The sequence below is a fragment of the Labrus mixtus genome, chromosome 15 (assembly GCF_963584025.1).
Source record: "Labrus mixtus chromosome 15, fLabMix1.1, whole genome shotgun sequence".
In the NCBI taxonomy this organism is placed as follows: Eukaryota; Metazoa; Chordata; class Actinopteri; order Labriformes; family Labridae; genus Labrus; species Labrus mixtus.
Genome location: NC_083626.1, coordinates 23,166,938 through 23,184,389, shown reverse-complemented (window position 1 = coordinate 23,184,389; position 17,452 = coordinate 23,166,938). Strand labels below are relative to the sequence as shown.

The window sequence follows — 17,452 nt, the reverse complement described above, 5'->3', positions numbered from 1 at the left end:
ATCTTCTGATCCTAAACGCTGCCTGTAGAGTCAAGTCTTCAGTCCTGTCAAAGGAATTATCCAAATATACATTTGCACTTTTAAACTCAGGGTCAAAATCAAAGAATTATTCAAAAAACATGATTATTTAAAAAAAACAAAAAACGATTGTCCCCTGATTTGTGTGTGTGTGTGCATGTATGCATTGTGTGTGTGTGTGTGTGTGTGTGTGTGTGTGTGTGTGAGTAGCCTTCCCATGTGTTTGTATCTGTGTAAATGTGCACGTGCACCGGGGTAGTGGGGTCTTCGTCTGTGTACCAGTTGAGGGGAAGAGGAAGAGGGGGGAGAAAGGGGGAAAAAAAAAAAAAAATAGGTCACCCCTTAAAACAAAAAGCTTGCAGTCAACATCGCAACCGTCTGCTGAATTTTCATTGGCGGGCTTGTCTCCATGGTAACAGGTTAACCTTGAGGCAGTAGTCACATGGGCGCAGCGAGTCTTCGGCTGTCTTGGAGGATACGGCGTGCATCGTGTGACATCCGTGATCACAGTGTCAGCCGCTCGGCGAGGAGGGAAAACAAAACAAACAGGAGCGGGAGAAGCTGTAGGTGTGAGGATGATACAACGTTCACAGCTTATATGTGATGTATTAATCTCGCTGTGAGGGATCATGAATGAGGGAATAAACACATGAATGAGGGTGCCAGATTCATTGAGGGTACGCGACAGTGATGAGAGACATAAATCAGGCACGGAGAGGAGATCAAATAAGCAGAAGGTCACAAACTGGCTGTGGGAATCGTGTCATTTTTACCGTCCAGGAGCAAGAGGTGTGTTCGACTTTGGAGGCAACACCGGGAACCCAACAGGGAGGGGAATCCAGGAGGCTTAAGGTTTTTTTTTATTGCACATTTTGAAAACCTGGATTCACATAAACATCATGATCTTACATATTTGTAACTGAGATTTAACACAAAACATTCTGTGCCAGAGCTTTCAGCAAAATCGTGAAACAAACGTGTCTTTTTCTCACTGCCATTCACGACTCAAAATCTGAGTGTTTTAACTTAAACGATGGGGATGTTTCAGGTGAGTGTGTTTGCATTTTTCTGTTCTGTGGCGTCTCAGGGGGGGGGATACACTATAAATCACACTGAAAGAGAAGCTAATTGTGAGCTATACTGACACCTTCAGGTGTTTGAGTGCATCACAGGGGGGGGGGGGGGTCAGACGGCCTGTATCTGAACCCTGAGAGTCACAGGAGCGTGAAAAAGAAACTCTCAGAGGGGAGCCTGTGACCTGCCATGACCTCACACTGACAGTCTGATCCACACCTGGTTGATCAGCACAGACACACAATCAAAAAATTATAGTTTTTTTTAGTAGAAGTAGGAACGAGGCAGTGAGAAGTAAAAGCAGAATTAAATCTCAAAGATGTTTTCTTATACCCTGAATTGAAGATGTATTACATATTTAAAGACATTTTCAACATATTTAGAATGAGTTAACCTTCAACATTGAGATTCCCTGGTGTGAAGTTTGATGTTCAAGATCAACTTGTCATGTAACTACTCTTCTGTAAGGCTATTTTAAAGTGGGTTTTTTTTGACAGTGTATCATATAAAAATCTTAATAGAGCAGCTTAGAGAATGGGAAGTAAAATAATGGATTAACACCAGAACACATTCCTGCGCCGTGTTTCACCAGCTGTTCATAAAGCTGTTCAAACTTTGCTATAATTAGCAGCAGTTTTTGTGCCTCTCAGGTATTAACATTAACTCCCAGTCATGGAGCTGTGAGTCACATTTTCTTGTCTTCAAAACTTCAACGTTTTCCTACAATCTGGATGAGGAAAAAAATATTTTGTTGCAGAATAAAAAAAGATTTTTAACTATTCTAACTCTCAAGTTGCATCCTGAATGAAGGTGGGCCACAGAAATAACACCTTAAAGATCAGATTGTATAAAATGACGTACAATTAAACATGTAATTATCATTGAAGTTGGTAAAGATTGTACTTCACTCTATTTGCTTCTTTTAATACCATATTACTGCTTGTGCAGAGTATCAAGGCTTTCATCACCATCAACACAGTTACAACTTTCAAATCTTTTTTTATCCCGCAGCAGCAGAGTATAAAGTCTTTGGGGAATCTAAAAATAACTTAAGAATATTCTCGATAGACTTACGTTTTTCAGAAAAACCAAAGATCATAATTTCAAACGACAGCGGCAAAGGGTTCACTTGGGTCCAATGCAGAGGTCGAGTGTCAACTCAAAATTTGGTCAGAATATTCAGAGTCAGCGGGATAAAACCCGCGACATACTTGACGTATGAACAAGAGGTAACCGTGCTCAGGCCTGGAGCAATGTGAGTGCACAGGTCGGCTTCAGTACGGGGCAACTGGGCCTAGTGTGAGTGCGCCCTTCACTATTTTCTGAAACACAGTAGCCTCGGCCGTACTTTGAGTTTCATTCTTATTCGAATGGTATTGAACATGCTTGACTTTGAGTGAACATGACCTGAACATGACACTTATTGATCTTACAGATGTTGACTTGAATTGACTTTATGAGGATATCGTAGACTTATAAACTGAAACCCTATACACGAGTTGGTCAGTATTTATTCCAATAAGAACAGGCTTCATGAACAGCTGGTGCTATCCTGAAAGAACTCGGCTATTTGATAATATTCACTTTGTGATGACATACCCCTTAAAGGCAGAATGTGCGACATTTGACACATGAATTCAGCAGAAATCAAGAATCTCCTCAGTAAATGTCTCTGTGAGTCATGACTGTCTACAATGAGTCTCGCCAGCTGTATAGTTGTCGGAGCTGTGTTTACATGGACGGGACGGCCTTGTGTATGAAACTGTTTCAGTCAAGGACTAGAGAAAAGAAGAAGAACATATTCTTCTAACATGTCACGTTAGTGTCTCTAGATCTCGGTAATTCCTTGTCAATGTATGTGCGATGTGAAGCTATGCGTGAGCCAACATTAGCCTGCCAGCACAACAATGCAGACCGCCAACTGCAGCTTGAGCAAAGGAAAATTTTGTCCACCGCTTGTGCTTAAAGGAGCTTAATTATGATGCGTTGTAATTCATAACTCCTTTGTGCGAACGCGGGTGGAGGGGAGTTGGAGGTGTGACGCTGGAGGGGGAGCAGCGGTGTCGCTAAACAGCAGTTTGTTTGTTTGCTTTGGTTTCATGCTGGTGCTCAAGGGCGACATCTACTGGGTCAAAAAGTCGCACGTTCTCCCTTTAAGTAATGGCACTATTACCTCTATGACCCTTCTGTTTGAAAGTAGTAATAAGGAACACTTCTCTGTGAATACAGCAAAATATCCCTCATGCATACAACGTGAGCGAGACTCATCTGTTGTATAAGAGTACAAAATGTCATGTACAGTACAAAACAAAGGGATTAATCACAGTTGTTTTTTGTTTTTTTTGCTGGTCTGAGCCTGAAGGGGAGGGTGATCATTAACACACATTTTTCAAGTAGCGTTAGTTTCTTCTTTCACAGAGGCTCACAGGTTAGTGCGTCAGTACGATGGCTGCTCCTCGTCACTCCAGCTGTCAGACCCGTCCGTCCCAAAGTATCGGTCCCCAAAGTCCCCTAAAATCACAAAACAGTCCACTCAGAACGTATGTGTAAGACTGGGTCAGGCACCGAAGTTCATCATTGAAGCTTAATATGAGCTTCATTCACCAAAGTGTCCGTGATACATTTCTTACAATGAGATCTTTATGTTGATTCAGGAACGAGTACACTTTGCTTGCTGCTTTGGAAGCTATTTTGTCCATCACAAACAATTCACTCCTCAGTTTTTCTCTCGTAATATCTTGAAATACGATGTTTATCTGGACTTTTCCTTTGATGAGGATTATATTCAGTGTAATGAGATATTTTTGACCAGAAATTAGATTCATACACTGGGTAAAATGTGAGTTATTGCAGTGTCAGTGAAGGTCCTCCAATGACTGAGGGAGGCTCTTTAATTTGATATTATATTGATATTCATTGTACTGGTTGTTATGAATTCTAAATTATGTAATAATATGAAAGTATTAACAACAGACCGGTCCATCTGATACGCTGTTCAGTTGCAGTGTCGATGGAGAGCAGCTTTTACTTCAAATTTGAGTGACATGAAAATAAAATTAGAATCTGCTGGGACCTGAAATGAAACCTGTCAACCTGAGACAGAAATAGTTTCATCTTTCATCTCCTGCAAAGGTGAAGACATCCTTTCATGCATAAGATGAAAACAGCACATCCAAAAACCATCACTAGCTCAGTAAAGAGGCGACATGTATGTGGAAAACGTGTAGTGAAATGTTGTATATTAGGTTTTTTATATACAAGTTCTTCTTTGAGAGACATATAACAGGGGAACAGCGCTCTGGTTTTAGAGTGTAGTAAGAGTAAGATTGTGCATGTGGTGACTCACCGATTCCAGGAATGACATGTAAGAAATCGTCCAGACTCTTGTCCACAGCGGTGGTGATGATTTTGACCTTCGGGAAGGCGTAAGCCACAGAGTGAACGCCGAGCTCTGCCATCAACAGCGACACCAACACGATCTGGTCCTCCTGAACTTCATGATCCTGAACAGACACACACACACAGACACACAGACACACACACACACACACACACACACACACACACACACACACACACACACACACACACACACACACACACACACACACACACACACACACACACACACAGAAGGATAAATCTACTTTATTGTAAACATTATTTTACTTCTGGATTATTATTCTTTTTTTTATTGTTTATTATGCTTTTTTCTTTCTCTCCTTACTTTCTCCCACAAATGATTTACTCTTCTGTCCTGCACATTGTTCCAGATCACATAACACGATAGATAGCATCACTTCCAACAAAAACACTATTTTATTTTTCTCCTCTTTTTTTATAGAGCAAAGTCATATCTCCACTGCCACACTTCTCTTTAATGTAACATTTATTGTTTGTCTGTTCATTGTCTTGTTGTTTTTCTAACTCTTTGTCTTTTATGTCCCGTTATCTCACCAATAAAGGAAAGAAAGAAGGATCATTAGTAAGCAGGATGTTTGACATTTATCTACGCAGCAATAAACGCTAATCTAACCTCAGCCAATGAGAAACAATTCCCCCTGCAACCACAAAGACACACATGTGACTAAGAGCAGAGGGGTGTCTTATATTGTTGTGTGACTGGAGAATAATGATGCTAATCTGCACCCACCAATAAGACTCGTACGGCCATCATGGCGGCCGCTCCGGTGGAGACCGTGCTGTCCATTAGGATGACATGATCTTCGCTGATGTCTTTGGGCAGACGCAGGTAATGCAGCTGGCGAGGCCGGAGAGGAGGAGACAGGTTGCCATGGTTACAAAAGCAGGAAGGGTAGTTACCACGGAGACACACATCATGTGGAAGAAAGAAGAAAAAAAAAAAAAGAGTCAAAACATTTTTAACCCGTGTATGTGATTTTTAAGACTCCAACAAGTCTTTAAAAATGTAACGCGCACACACCAGGTCAGAATCTCAAAGGATTTATTTTATACTAAATGTGTTTTTATGAACCTCTGGTTCGCCTGAGTCGAGGTTGGTTTGGATCAGGATCTTCCCGATGCGGACATCTTTGCACACGGCCCTCAGTGCTGGCTCCATGGTTTCTCCTGCCCGTAGGACTGACACACCAGTGATCTGTGGAGACAAGATAGAGGACAGAAGAGGAGTGGGACTTTAAAAAAAAAAACAACCCAGAAAGACATGCTCCATTTTTAAGTTAACAAGAGGTCGTAAAACAGCATGACTGACCCCCTTTCCATTGTAACTGCGGCCCTCGTACTCTTGGCCCTGCGGAGTCTGAACCACACATGACTGAAACGAGAAACAGGAGAAATGTGTTTCAAAAAATTAAAATTGAAAAAGACAAAGACAAAGGATTCCTTGCATTCCAATAGGGTCCTCGAGGTCGGTGCTCAGGCCCTAATTACACAAACAAGAAATGTGTCAGTTCATGTATGCATCTCTTCATCCTTTGATTCTTTTTGTTGCTTTATTGCTGCATGTGAAAGAGAGTTGAACATTACAGTTTAGATTTACTTTGTCGCTGCAAGAAGTTTCAAAAGATGGCATACTTACAAGAAAACAGTGTTTACTTACATTTACAAAGAACATGTTGAGTTATAAGTATAACATTTGTGTGATGTCAGTGTGGCTTGAAAATCAACTTGCAGAGACTTAGACATCACAGTTATGACAATGATTAAGTCACTTTTACATTTTTAAGAGCTGTTACACTAAACAAGAAAACTTCTGGTTCTGAACATCAAAACATAACAACAGACATTTGAGAGTTGTCTCCTTTTAAAGACTGGCAGTAAAATAAAAAGGAGAGAAGCAAAAAGCAAACAATGGTGCGAGGGGAAAAAGACAAATGAAGGTTTGTCACTTGAATGCAACAAAAATGACATTTTCTAAATACAAGACATTTGTTTTGTTACCATGCAGCAGAAACTGTAATAACACCATAATTGTGATAAGAGTCACAAGTGATTATTGTAATTATGTCTCACGAGTTCCATGTCTCTGTACGATGGTTTTAAAACTATTGATGAAGAAACTGGAGCACTTTGCTGTCTGAAGAATGGCCCATAGTTGGGTTGTTACAAAACCAGATTTTGATTCTTCTATACCATTCTATCAGAGATCAAACGGTATTGATGCCGGTTTTCGATATGAGGGCAATAAAAATAGAAGTCCTAGACATCCACTATTGGGTAAACTCTTGTTTTTAATGATCAACTATGGCGTTGGCAATGTTTTCAACGTATTTGTTCAATGTCTAGAATGTCAAAAGTGTTGAAAAGCTTTGTCTACAAATGTATGGAACGCTTGTGAATGAGGTAATGTAAAGGTCAAGTATAGATAGTAGGTCTGTATTTGGTCTTAAAACATGCAGAGCTGCTGCTTTTTGGGGCAGTTGTGGCTCAGTGGCAGAGTGGGTCGTCTCTAAATCGAATGACTGGCTGTGCGCGTCCAAGCTCCTGGTCCACATGTCGAAATGTGCTTAGGCAAGACGCTGAGTCCCACATTGCTCCGTTGTGGCATCTCCAGCAGAGTGTGATTGCTTATGAATGGGATCAGTTATTAGTGACGGGCACTTCATGAAGCGTCCTCTGCAATAAGTGTGTATGTCAAGTCTGAGGTCGATACGTCACTTAATAAATCCTTCAAACGGGAGCTTCTTGTTTTGCTTTCTTGACCTATTCGTGTGTTTTTGGATCCAGCACCCACTGAGGCATGTGCGTGTCTTTTTTGATTTTAATGGTTGAATAATGACTGTAATGTAATTAAAAAACGCTTTTTGAGTGGTCAGAAGAATTGAAAAGCGCTTTATAAGGAAAGTCCTTTTCACCATTTTATCTATGCTGGTCACAACTCCTCACACCCCGGTCACAAACTGTTCAAACTCCTCCCCTCCAGTAGACGTCACAGATCACTGTACGCCCCAAACAACCCGACATAAGAACACATTCTTCACCCAGGCTGTCGCTACAAAACAAACACCCACCGTGAATGTACATATACGATTATTAAACTACTTTTAGGACCATTAACTTAACCATGTAAATACTGTATTATCCTTACCTGATATCAATCTGTTCACACTTTTCATACAAATACTGCAAAAACTCTACCTCCAAGTAAATTAACCATCTGTTACATATTTCATTATCTCAGCAACTTTGCACTACCCACCACTCGACTGTTGTCTCATTTAGTCGTGTAAATATTAGTCTTTGCTTATTTTGTGTGGGGTGGCAGTAGCTCAGTCTGTAGGGACTTGGGGTGGGAGCCGGAGGGTCGCCGGTTTAAATCCCGGTGTGGACCACGTCTGGAAATTGGTCTGCTAGCTGGAGAGGTGCCAGTTCACTTCCTGCGCATTGCTGAGGTGCCATTGATTCAAAATTCAAGATTTTTATTTTTCACATGCTCATACAGATGTGCAGTGAAACGTAAACGAGCAAGGCACTTAAGCCCCTCCCCCAGCTAAGGAGCGCTCGCTGTGGACAGCCCCCTCACTCTGACATCTCTCCATTATGTCTAAAGGATCCTGTTTGTGCATGTGTGTGCAGCATGTTCAACAACAGAGCGTAACATTGAATTTCCCCTCGCAGGATTAATAAAGTATATCTTCTTCTTCTTCTTTATTGTTGATATTTAATGTTATACTTTTTGTACATAGAGAGCAGAGTTCACCAAAGTCACATTCCTTGTATGTGTGTGAGCATACCTGGCCGATAAAGCCGATTCTGGTTTGCTACGTTCGTTAGCGAGTTGCTAATGTGTATGTCTGCTGAGCACACAGTCTACAGTCGTTATTGGAGGATTTTAGTAGGAAACAGCTGACTGTTGCGTTGGAGAGATTAAAGCAGTGAGAGGGAACCAAACAGACAAAGTACAGTGAGCTGTAAAAGAAAAGATGTTAAATTCATAATCCTTTCAGGGGGACTGCAGGGCTCGGTGTTACTTTTCTGTGGGTTTTGGTAGTATGAGCAACTTCCTTTAACATAAAAGTGATTCATTATTTATCCAAAAATATTAAATATAGCTACATGAATATTCACTGAGGAGTAAAGTTCCACCCACCTGAGATGGCAGAAATGTTAGTGCATGTTCGATGAGAAGCCGCATTAATCTCTTGGAGTAGAAGATAAATTCATCTCGACTGGTTTCTTTATTCCTGCATTACAGACACAGAAAAGGTTTTACATCGAACATGTTTTATTTTCTTGGACTTCTGCTCCAGATTGGGTTAGGTTACCTGATGATGGTGTGCAGGCCTCTGACCTGCGGCGTGCTCTCTAACACATTGAGCGTCTGCGGCAGCGGCTGATTCTGCTGAGCTGAGGCCAGGAGCGCCCTGAGAGCAAGGAGAGGTTCGGTTAAACAGTTAAGACGGTTTTTACTCTGCTTCACTGAGGAGACGTGAAGCAGTCAGGCTTTATGAAGGAAGAGTTTTAACATCACATAACACAGAAAGCGTTCATGCACAGACTACAATAACAGACTACAACTGAGAGAAGGTAAAGTACATACCTGACACTGAGCTCTCGCTGCATTAAGAAGGGTCAGAAACAGAGAATGTAAACGGGATGAAGAATATTCTTAGTTTTTAAAAGAGCCCAAATGTTTCCCAAATATGTACACTGTGAGTTTCATTCTTTATTCACAATCTCTCTTAGATCAGTGGTTCTCAACTGGTGGGTCCCAGAGGTGGGTCGCAAAGTCATTTTCAGTGGAACGCGAATGGAGGCCTGGAAAAAAACTTGTGTAAAAAAGTAACTGAAGTCCTTTTAAAATATTTTGTTTTGATCAGTTTCTTGCTTCTGTCACACGTTTTGTACCGACTGAGGTCCAAATTTCCAGAAAATTTGAGTCTTGTTTATTCATGGAGGAGTTGGTGGTGGGTGCTGAGGCTAGGCGAGTTGAGGACCACTGTCTTAAGATAGTTTGCCTCTTTCTGACGGAAGGACTAGAAAACTGCTGAAGTAAATAAATATGTGCTGACTCAGCTGCACAGTTGCAGTGAGGAGCAAATCTTAAAAAGGATCTCTTTGCTCTCTATCAAGAAAAAAAACCTAAAAAAAAAGAGTTAAAGATTGAGCTTTGGACAACAAAGGAGATATTTGACGGAGAAATAATTACGTAGTATTTGCTGACAACATGAAGAAAACAGAAGAGCTCCAGACTGTCCTTTTAGTTTACCAAACACCTGGATAAGGTGAGAGTTTCTAAATGAGGTGTTCTGGTGAAGCTTATTGTCTGAACATTTGAGGGCTTCGCTTTCTGTCTGTGTGCTACAGCTTTCAACCACATGGTGGCGCCACCTTCCTTTGTACAATCAGTGTTTACCTCCTCCAGCTGGCTGTGAACATGTTGAACTATCAGATCAATGGCCACCATATTCCCACCACCTTGGAAGAAAAACAAAACAAGAAAAGGAATATGCGAGCAGTGACTGCTGAGTTGCTTAAAAAATGTATCAGTGTTCTTGTTTGGTTTGAAGAAGTCAGGCGGTCTCACCTCTCGGCACCACGATATCTGCCAGCCTCATGGTGGGCTCGATGTACTGCTCAAAGGCCGGCTTCACAAACTTGTTGTACTGCTTGATGACGCCTTCAATGTCCCGTCCGCGCTCTGTGATGTCCCTGCGGAGCCGGCGGACGAGCCGAATGTCTGAATCTGTGTCCACAAAGATTTTCATATCGAGGAGCTGCAGGTAGGAAGAGCAAACACCCAGCAAAAAAAAATCATTCGCTTAAGCTGAGCAGCTGCTCAAACAACAACTCCACGAGATGATTGCTTTTTTCTTCACACAGGAATTATTCAAAAAGAAAGAAGTAAAAGAAAACATTTGGCCTCACCTGCAGAAGCTCTTTGTCTGCAAAAGACATAATTCCTTCAAATATGATCACGCTGGCACCGTACACATTTTTCTGCAAGAAAGGAAGAAAGTCAACGAAGGAGTTTTTCATAGACAGTCAGTTCAGCTTCTCTACGATTACAGCTGCACACTGAAAATACATTATTTATGTCGAGAATATATTTAGAGTACTGAAAAGAACCGAATGCGTCACAACTACGTTCTCCTTTTCAAAACTACAGGATGCATATTCAATCTTTAAACACTTCCAAGTCTTTGTGAAAATCTCCACTGCGGAGTTTTCTGCAGAGAAACAAAAACACAGAAAGAGACCGCCTCACCCAGTCTTTCTGTCGTCTGTGCGTGGTGAAATCATACACGGGGATCTTCACACTCTTGCCCTGCTTCAGTTTTCGCAGAGTGGCCACCAGCAGCTCGAAGTCGAAAGCCCCCGGATGATCGAAGTTGTAGTCGTTATTTGCCGCCATCGCCTGCTCCTCGGAAGATAAATCCTGTAAAAAAACGACAATTAACGCTCATATGTTCGGAGGACATCGCTGATGTGCATATTTGAAGATTTAAAAGTAACTTAAATCAGAGGGTTCTGTTCTCATATCTGTATGAAACGATGACCCTGGGATGAGCAAAGCATGAAAACTCTAGTCTGGATCTTCCCGGAGCTTGAAAGAAACCTACTGCCTACTGGTGCCTTGACTTACTAACCACATATTTTCCTGGGAGCTCCTGAGCTCTAACGTCTTGTAGGTTCCTCTGGGTTGTTGGTGGGGACTGCAGCTATGATGCTCTCACTGGGCAGTAAAGTTGTTTTTGGAAGGTGTTTTTGGGGGGATTTTTTTTATTAGAGACAGGACAGAGATCATGGAGGGAAACAGTGGGGAGCAACATGCAGGGAAGGAGCCACAGGTCGGATTTGAACCCGGGCTGCCCGCTTCGAGGTCAATAGCCTTCATACATGGGGCAGACACACTAACGACTGGGCTAGGCCTGAGCAGTAAAGTTCATGTTAAGAGGGGCATTATTGTCCTGTCAAATCATCTGATCATAAATAATTATAAAGCCGAAAACAGACAATCTTTAGTTTATTATAAAGTAAAAATAATATTATTGCAAGCTCTTCTACATATTGTGTGTGTGTGTGTGTGTGTGTGTGTGTGTGTGTGTGTGTGTGTGTGTGTGTGTGTGTGTTGATGGAAGTCAATACGTAAAATATTTAAGTTAACAATTCAAGTTTTTTTCTCACCAGAGAAAAAATGCCACATGAAGTTTATAGAACAAAAAAGTGATTTAAAGTTATTGCGGTGTACTTATTTTCTAAACCAACCGTCACTGTGAATATACATATAGGTATATATATATATATATATATATATCTTATTTAATTTAAATGATCAATCTACGCACACTTATTTATGTAAATACTGTAATTGACATCTTAATTGACCCATCTGTCACATAACTGCATTTATCATGTTACTTCAGCATCTTTTGCACTATTCACCACTGCACTGTTTCATATTTAGTCATGTAAATATTACTCTTTTCTTATTATGGTTATTGTTGATATTTAATGTTGTACCTGTTCATATGAGAGCACAGTTCACCGACGCTAAATTCCTTGTGTGTGTGTGTGTGTAAGCATACCTGGCCAATAAATCTGATTCTGATTAATTTCTCCGAAAACAAATGAGTTAACCCTTACACACTCACCTGTTGGGTTGCGTTTGCTTTTTCATCTGAACCTTTTATGTACAAAATATCTGAACTCTACTTTGCGGGCTGCAAGTTCTAACGGTATAACAACTGACAGCAGTTTAACGATTGTTGTGACGTGTTTGAGGTGTGAGTACTACAAGATGTTCACTTCTCCTCACATGAAACAATCATCATAAACTGGATCTAATCAGCACCGCTCTCTCACCTTGTAGAAAGCATCCATGGACAGCAGCACCACCCACGGCACATCCAGAGCCTCGATGATCTTATTGGCCACTGTGGTCTTCCCTGAGGCGCTGCCCCCACACAACCCTGCAGATCCACAGAGCAGTTCAAAGAGCACGTTATGTTTGTGTTTCAGAGTGTGTCTAACGTTGTCTGGCGGTATATGCATGTGCAATTGCATGAAAGTGTTTATGGGTAGAATAAGACGGAGCAGAATAAAAGCACAGGTTGTGCTGCTCAAAGCTACAATTTGACATGAAGGAGGTGAAAAAAACAAAACAGTCACGAGGAGTAAAAACATCAAAAGGTGAGTGTCATACCGATGGCGAAGGCTTCCTTTGACTGAGCTCCGTGCTCGTCATACCACGGAGGTCGACCTGCGGTGTAGATGGTGCGTGTGCTCGTGCGCAGCAGAGGAGGCTCTGTGGTACTCAGTGAGGTAGTGCTCTTTCTGCGAGGGGCCCCGGCGGGGGGCAGGAGCCGGTCCAACGAGTCCTCCCCACTCCCACTGCAACAACAGCACACAGCAGCAGGGCAGGTCACAACATGAACACACAGACACACACACACAGTCAGGTGTATTGTGTCTTCAGTCAGCTGTGCTGTGTCTTCTCTACACAGGAGAGCGTTAAAGAAGTGCTCTACTTCCACTTTAAAAACACATTCTTTAAAAAGATGCAAAATACAAATCTAAATTATGATTCGAGCTTATTTATCCTTCATGTGTTGTGTATGAAATCCAGACGCAATACCAAATATGAAATGTAGGATTTGAAAACAGTTTGGCAAAAATAATCTAACATCTCAAAGTGAACTTACAAGATTTTTTCAGAGCTTTCAATGAAATTTCATCATCTACTTCTATGAATGTACTAACGCAGCAGACCTAAATGAATCACCATTAACTAATGCTGACAGCCCGAATTCATTTAGAACTCAACCGGAGCAGAATCATTAAATATCGACAGATTTAAGGGCTAAACCACTGAGAAAGGCCAAGACAAGTTTATTATGTAAAAATTACTTTTGTTTCAATTGTACCGATTTCTAACTTCATTGAATTCCAAATTGTTGATAGATGGTATGAAGACGAGAAGTCTTTGGGAATAAAACGGCTCAAACTAACTTACTTTTATTTATTTATTATTTCATAAGTATAAAGAAAAACTCTTCAAGATAAACTATCAAACATTTTTCCATTCTAAGGGTAATCTCTGCTTTTCTTCATCCTATGGGAAAGCATTTTATTTCATTCAGTTTCAAAGTTTTGGGTTAGGGTTAGGGTAAGTTCTCATGATTTCATAACATTTTTCGAAAACAAATAATTCAAGATTTTGTTGATTAGGAAAGCTAGTTTTGGTCACAGCCCCAGAAAAAAAACAAAAAAGTCCACTTTGAATACAGAAAAAGGCCTCAACGTTAGTCTGATGTAAAGCAGGAAACAGTCATTAACACATAACTTCATGTTTACATGTGGTCCCCTTGGTCTTCATAAAACCAGCATCATGACAGGTATAGGCAGAGCAGATGGAAATCCACCTGACCAGAGCCGAGCCTCCAGTAAACTGATGCTTGAAGTACATTTGGGTTGTTGTAATGAAAATAAAAAAATCTGCACAGCAGGAGATTATTTCACAATGTTCATTGTTTCATGTTTAATGTGCATGATGTTGAATGTTGTCTTTTTATGGCTACAGCATGGTGGAATAAAGTTCATCTTGTTCTTATGAAATAGCACACATGTAGAACTCATCTTCTTTGTTTCATGTTAACTGAACGTTTACAGGTCAAACAGCGCTGCTTTGAAGAACCAAACAAGCTTCAGGAGACAATTTCAAATATTCCAAAAACCTTGCTGTGCAAGAAGAAAACATGTACGCAGTTACACAAACACAATGTTGAGTGAGTTGTTAAATGTGTTGTGTAAGACTGCGCTGTGAAGGTCAAATACACACCGTGTACTGAAGTATACGTTTGAAGTACTACTGATTTGAGTATTTCCACAACGTGATTCTTAATAATTCCACTAAATTTTATTGTAAATTGGGGTGCCAGTGGTTTAGTGGTTAGTGCGTACGCCCCATGTACTGAGTCTCCTTTCCCGCATGTCAATCCCCATTCTCTTTATCTGATTTCTGACACTATAAAAGGCATAAAAAAAACCAAAATAAACCTTTGGAAGAAAAATGACATCGTAAGCTATTGTACTTTTCACTCCAGTACATAATTTAACAGATGAATCTTTTCAGAAGTCAGGTTTTTGAAAAACAACAAATAGTCGAGTCAGAGAAAAGTTTCCCCATGAGGACAACAAAGTTTATCCTGTCTTATAGTAAAGACATTTGAAATTCTGATTCTTGATACCATCGGTGCATTACAACTTATTAATGTAAAATGTTTTCATAACGTTACATGATTTCAACCTCAGACACTGATTTACTGTTTTTTCTCATCTTGAACCTGGTAAGCTGTTTCTCTTTGAAGGTTTGGACTGTTTGTTGGAAGAAGAAAAAAAAAACACATTACTGTGTGACAAAGGGCACTGTGTGTCATAGTAACAGCCTTTTGATTATTCTTTTCAAACACAACAATAACTGGATTGAGCATGAAAAAAATCAGCACAAAAGTCACAACTTTAAAAAACAGTAAAAAGTATTCTTCTTTAAAACCACTGCCAGAGCAGAGCTGTAAAAAATACTGCACAAGTGATAATGTAATGAAACTTTATATAATCGTACATATTCAGAGTAGTTATAGATCATTTGATCAATACTTCACCCACAGAGGATTTTTCCCTCTTCAATTAGAACTCTTGTTATTTTTAGTTAAGACTCTGTACTTTTTGCAACACTGCATGTTTTTTCTTCAAGTTACTTTTTGCTATCACAGCTTACATCACATTAATTAAGATTAGTCCGTTGCACTGCTGTTTACTATGGACCAAATAAAAGTCAGATTAGCCTTTTGCGTCACACCCTCTGAAGCTACTTTAAGAGATTCCTGCATTCCCACTGGCAGTAATTAAAAATCTGCTGGTTTCTTACATAATGCACAACTTCTATGCACACAAACTCTAATTCAAAGAGAGGGCTCATGAATGCTTTGCATATTCAAGCGTTGATGCACTTTCAAACGCTCGTTCAGTAATGACACACTTCAGACAACCCGCTGTGACTGAGCACAGATAACACTCATCAAAATCCAAACTAACCTACATCCTGCACTTCCTCTGACCTCGCTACAACCCCTGTTCAGACACTATTTATAACTAACACATTCATAGTGCGTTTGGGGGCTTTGTGAGAGATGGAAAAAAAAAAAAAAAAAAAAACAGTGTCCTTGTTGCACTGAAAGAAAAACAAAACCGACATTCAGACCTTACCTGCGGTCAGACCTCAGGGACCAGCAGCCTGAGATTCTGGCTCCAGCACAGTCAAGCAGAGTCATGTCTGTGTCAGACAACCTGCTACCCTCCAGCTTCCCTGTCTCCGTGGCAACCTTGCCAAAATAACAGTAACACTGACCAAAGTCTTAGGGAAATCACAAGTTTGTTTCTTTCACTCCATCCATTCACAAAGAAATCTGACTACTGCTCCGTGCTCCTTCTCTCTGTCCACCTCCTCCTGTGTGTGTGTTTGTATGTGTGTTCTAGACACTAAGAGGATCATTGACACACAGAGAGCTGCTTGGCTGGTATTAATAGAGGCACCTGCAGGCAAAAGAAGGACAGGACCGAAGTCTTCTGCTGATCCTTCCTCTCAGTTTACTGATCTAAACCACACAGAATCATTACGACACCAACTACACTGAAATTAATAACACACTGACACATAACTATAGGGGGTCAAACATGTCTGTGAAAGATTTCCAGAGCCTTCCTTCAAAAGGTGTATTTTGTCCAAAAAAGGGTCCAACTTCCAAATGCATTCAGTTAATGATATAAACAAAGAAAAGGCCAACGCTCTCGTTAGGAAATAACGCAGGCTATCATAAATATACAGCGTGCGGTAATTCAGCAAGTGTGTCAACTCAAGTAAGGAGCTTTGAGTACATTGAGTATGTGACTTTATAACTTCTACTTCACTTCCATTCAGAGGGAAATATTAAATCTAAATTATATCGTAATCCAATCTCAGCAACTTTAAAATAATTAACTTTTTCATCATGCAGATGGTATATAATAAAAAAATGTGTACGGAACATAATTTAACATTAAAGAACTACTTAAGGCAGTGATACTCAACCTGCGGCTCTCGTGCCACATGTGGCTCATTTGGGACTAGTTGTGGCTCTTTTAGGTCTTACTTGAAAAAAAAAAAAAAATCCAAAGTAATTATTTAAAAAAGGGAAAACATTGCCAGTAGAATTTTTTTTTTTTTTGCAAGTCATGTCACTGTGTTTCCCACACATATTTTAGGAAAGAAAGAGGTTTTTTGATTGTGGCTCTTAAGTCTAAGAAGGCTAAGTACCACTGATTTAAGGTATATATATATAAGAGATGTTGTAATGTTTTGACGTTACGCAGCCTGTGACGCACAACTGTGTCAATATGCAATTCACCTACTTCTGATCAGCTGGGTGTCTCTAACGCTGTTTACGGACCTAAAGCCACTAACGTTTCACTGTGCTTAACCGTTTTGAGAAACATACTCACAGAGATGGCTTTAATCAAAAAAAATATTCAATATTAGAGTCGGAATATGTCTCTAATATAGAGATAGCCTTTTGTTGATGTGTAGGGGAGGATGAGCAGGAAGTCATTGTGGTTAGCGCTACGTTACATGAAGCAGCAGGACGCAGCAGAATAAATGAAGAATAAATGATCTAAATGAAGAAAACACAGGTGATGAAATGACTCTTAACATCATGTACCTGTCCGAGCGGGACGACATTGTTTTTCCGCACTCCGTTTCCATGGGGATCCTGCGACCTCGGAGCCGGCATCGGCTGGTCAGAGCCATGGATGGATTCCGTCTTAAATGTGCTGTGGGATTATGGGTAATGGTGTTTTTCATCACGTGCTCCCTCGCGGCTGCTCTTAAAATGATAATGAA

The 17,452-nt window shown here is 40.5% G+C and overlaps 1 protein-coding gene across 1 annotated transcript; it reads right to left on the bottom strand.

Annotated features, from left to right (window-relative positions):
- Positions 1–860: 860 nt before the first annotated feature.
- On the bottom strand, positions 861–17,401 carry uckl1a (uridine-cytidine kinase 1-like 1a). Its single transcript, XM_061057767.1, has 15 exons — positions 17,271–17,401; positions 12,719–12,906; positions 12,379–12,485; positions 10,781–10,951; positions 10,441–10,512; positions 10,100–10,289; positions 9,929–9,990; positions 9,113–9,129; positions 8,838–8,936; positions 8,663–8,756; positions 5,825–5,887; positions 5,588–5,710; positions 5,246–5,353; positions 4,439–4,595; positions 861–3,603 (listed from the first exon to the last, which is right to left on the bottom strand). The coding sequence occupies exons 1-15, from the start codon at positions 17,357–17,359 to the stop codon at positions 3,530–3,532; spliced, it is 1,614 nt and encodes a 537-aa protein (XP_060913750.1). The 5' UTR covers positions 17,360–17,401; the 3' UTR covers positions 861–3,529.
- Positions 17,402–17,452: the final 51 nt, after the last annotated feature.

Coding starts and splice junctions, on each gene's coding strand:
- uckl1a (XM_061057767.1), bottom strand. CDS start 17,359: ATGGCTCTGACCAGCCGATGCCGGCTCCGAGGTCGCAGGATCCCCATG. Junction 5,888..8,662: donor TAACATTTCTGCCATCTCAG/GTGGGTGGAACT, acceptor TTCTCGTTTCAG/TCATGTGTGGTTCAGACTCC. Junction 5,711..5,824: donor GCAGTTACAATGGAAAGGGG/GTCAGTCATGCT, acceptor TTGTCTCCACAG/ATCACTGGTGTGTCAGTCCT.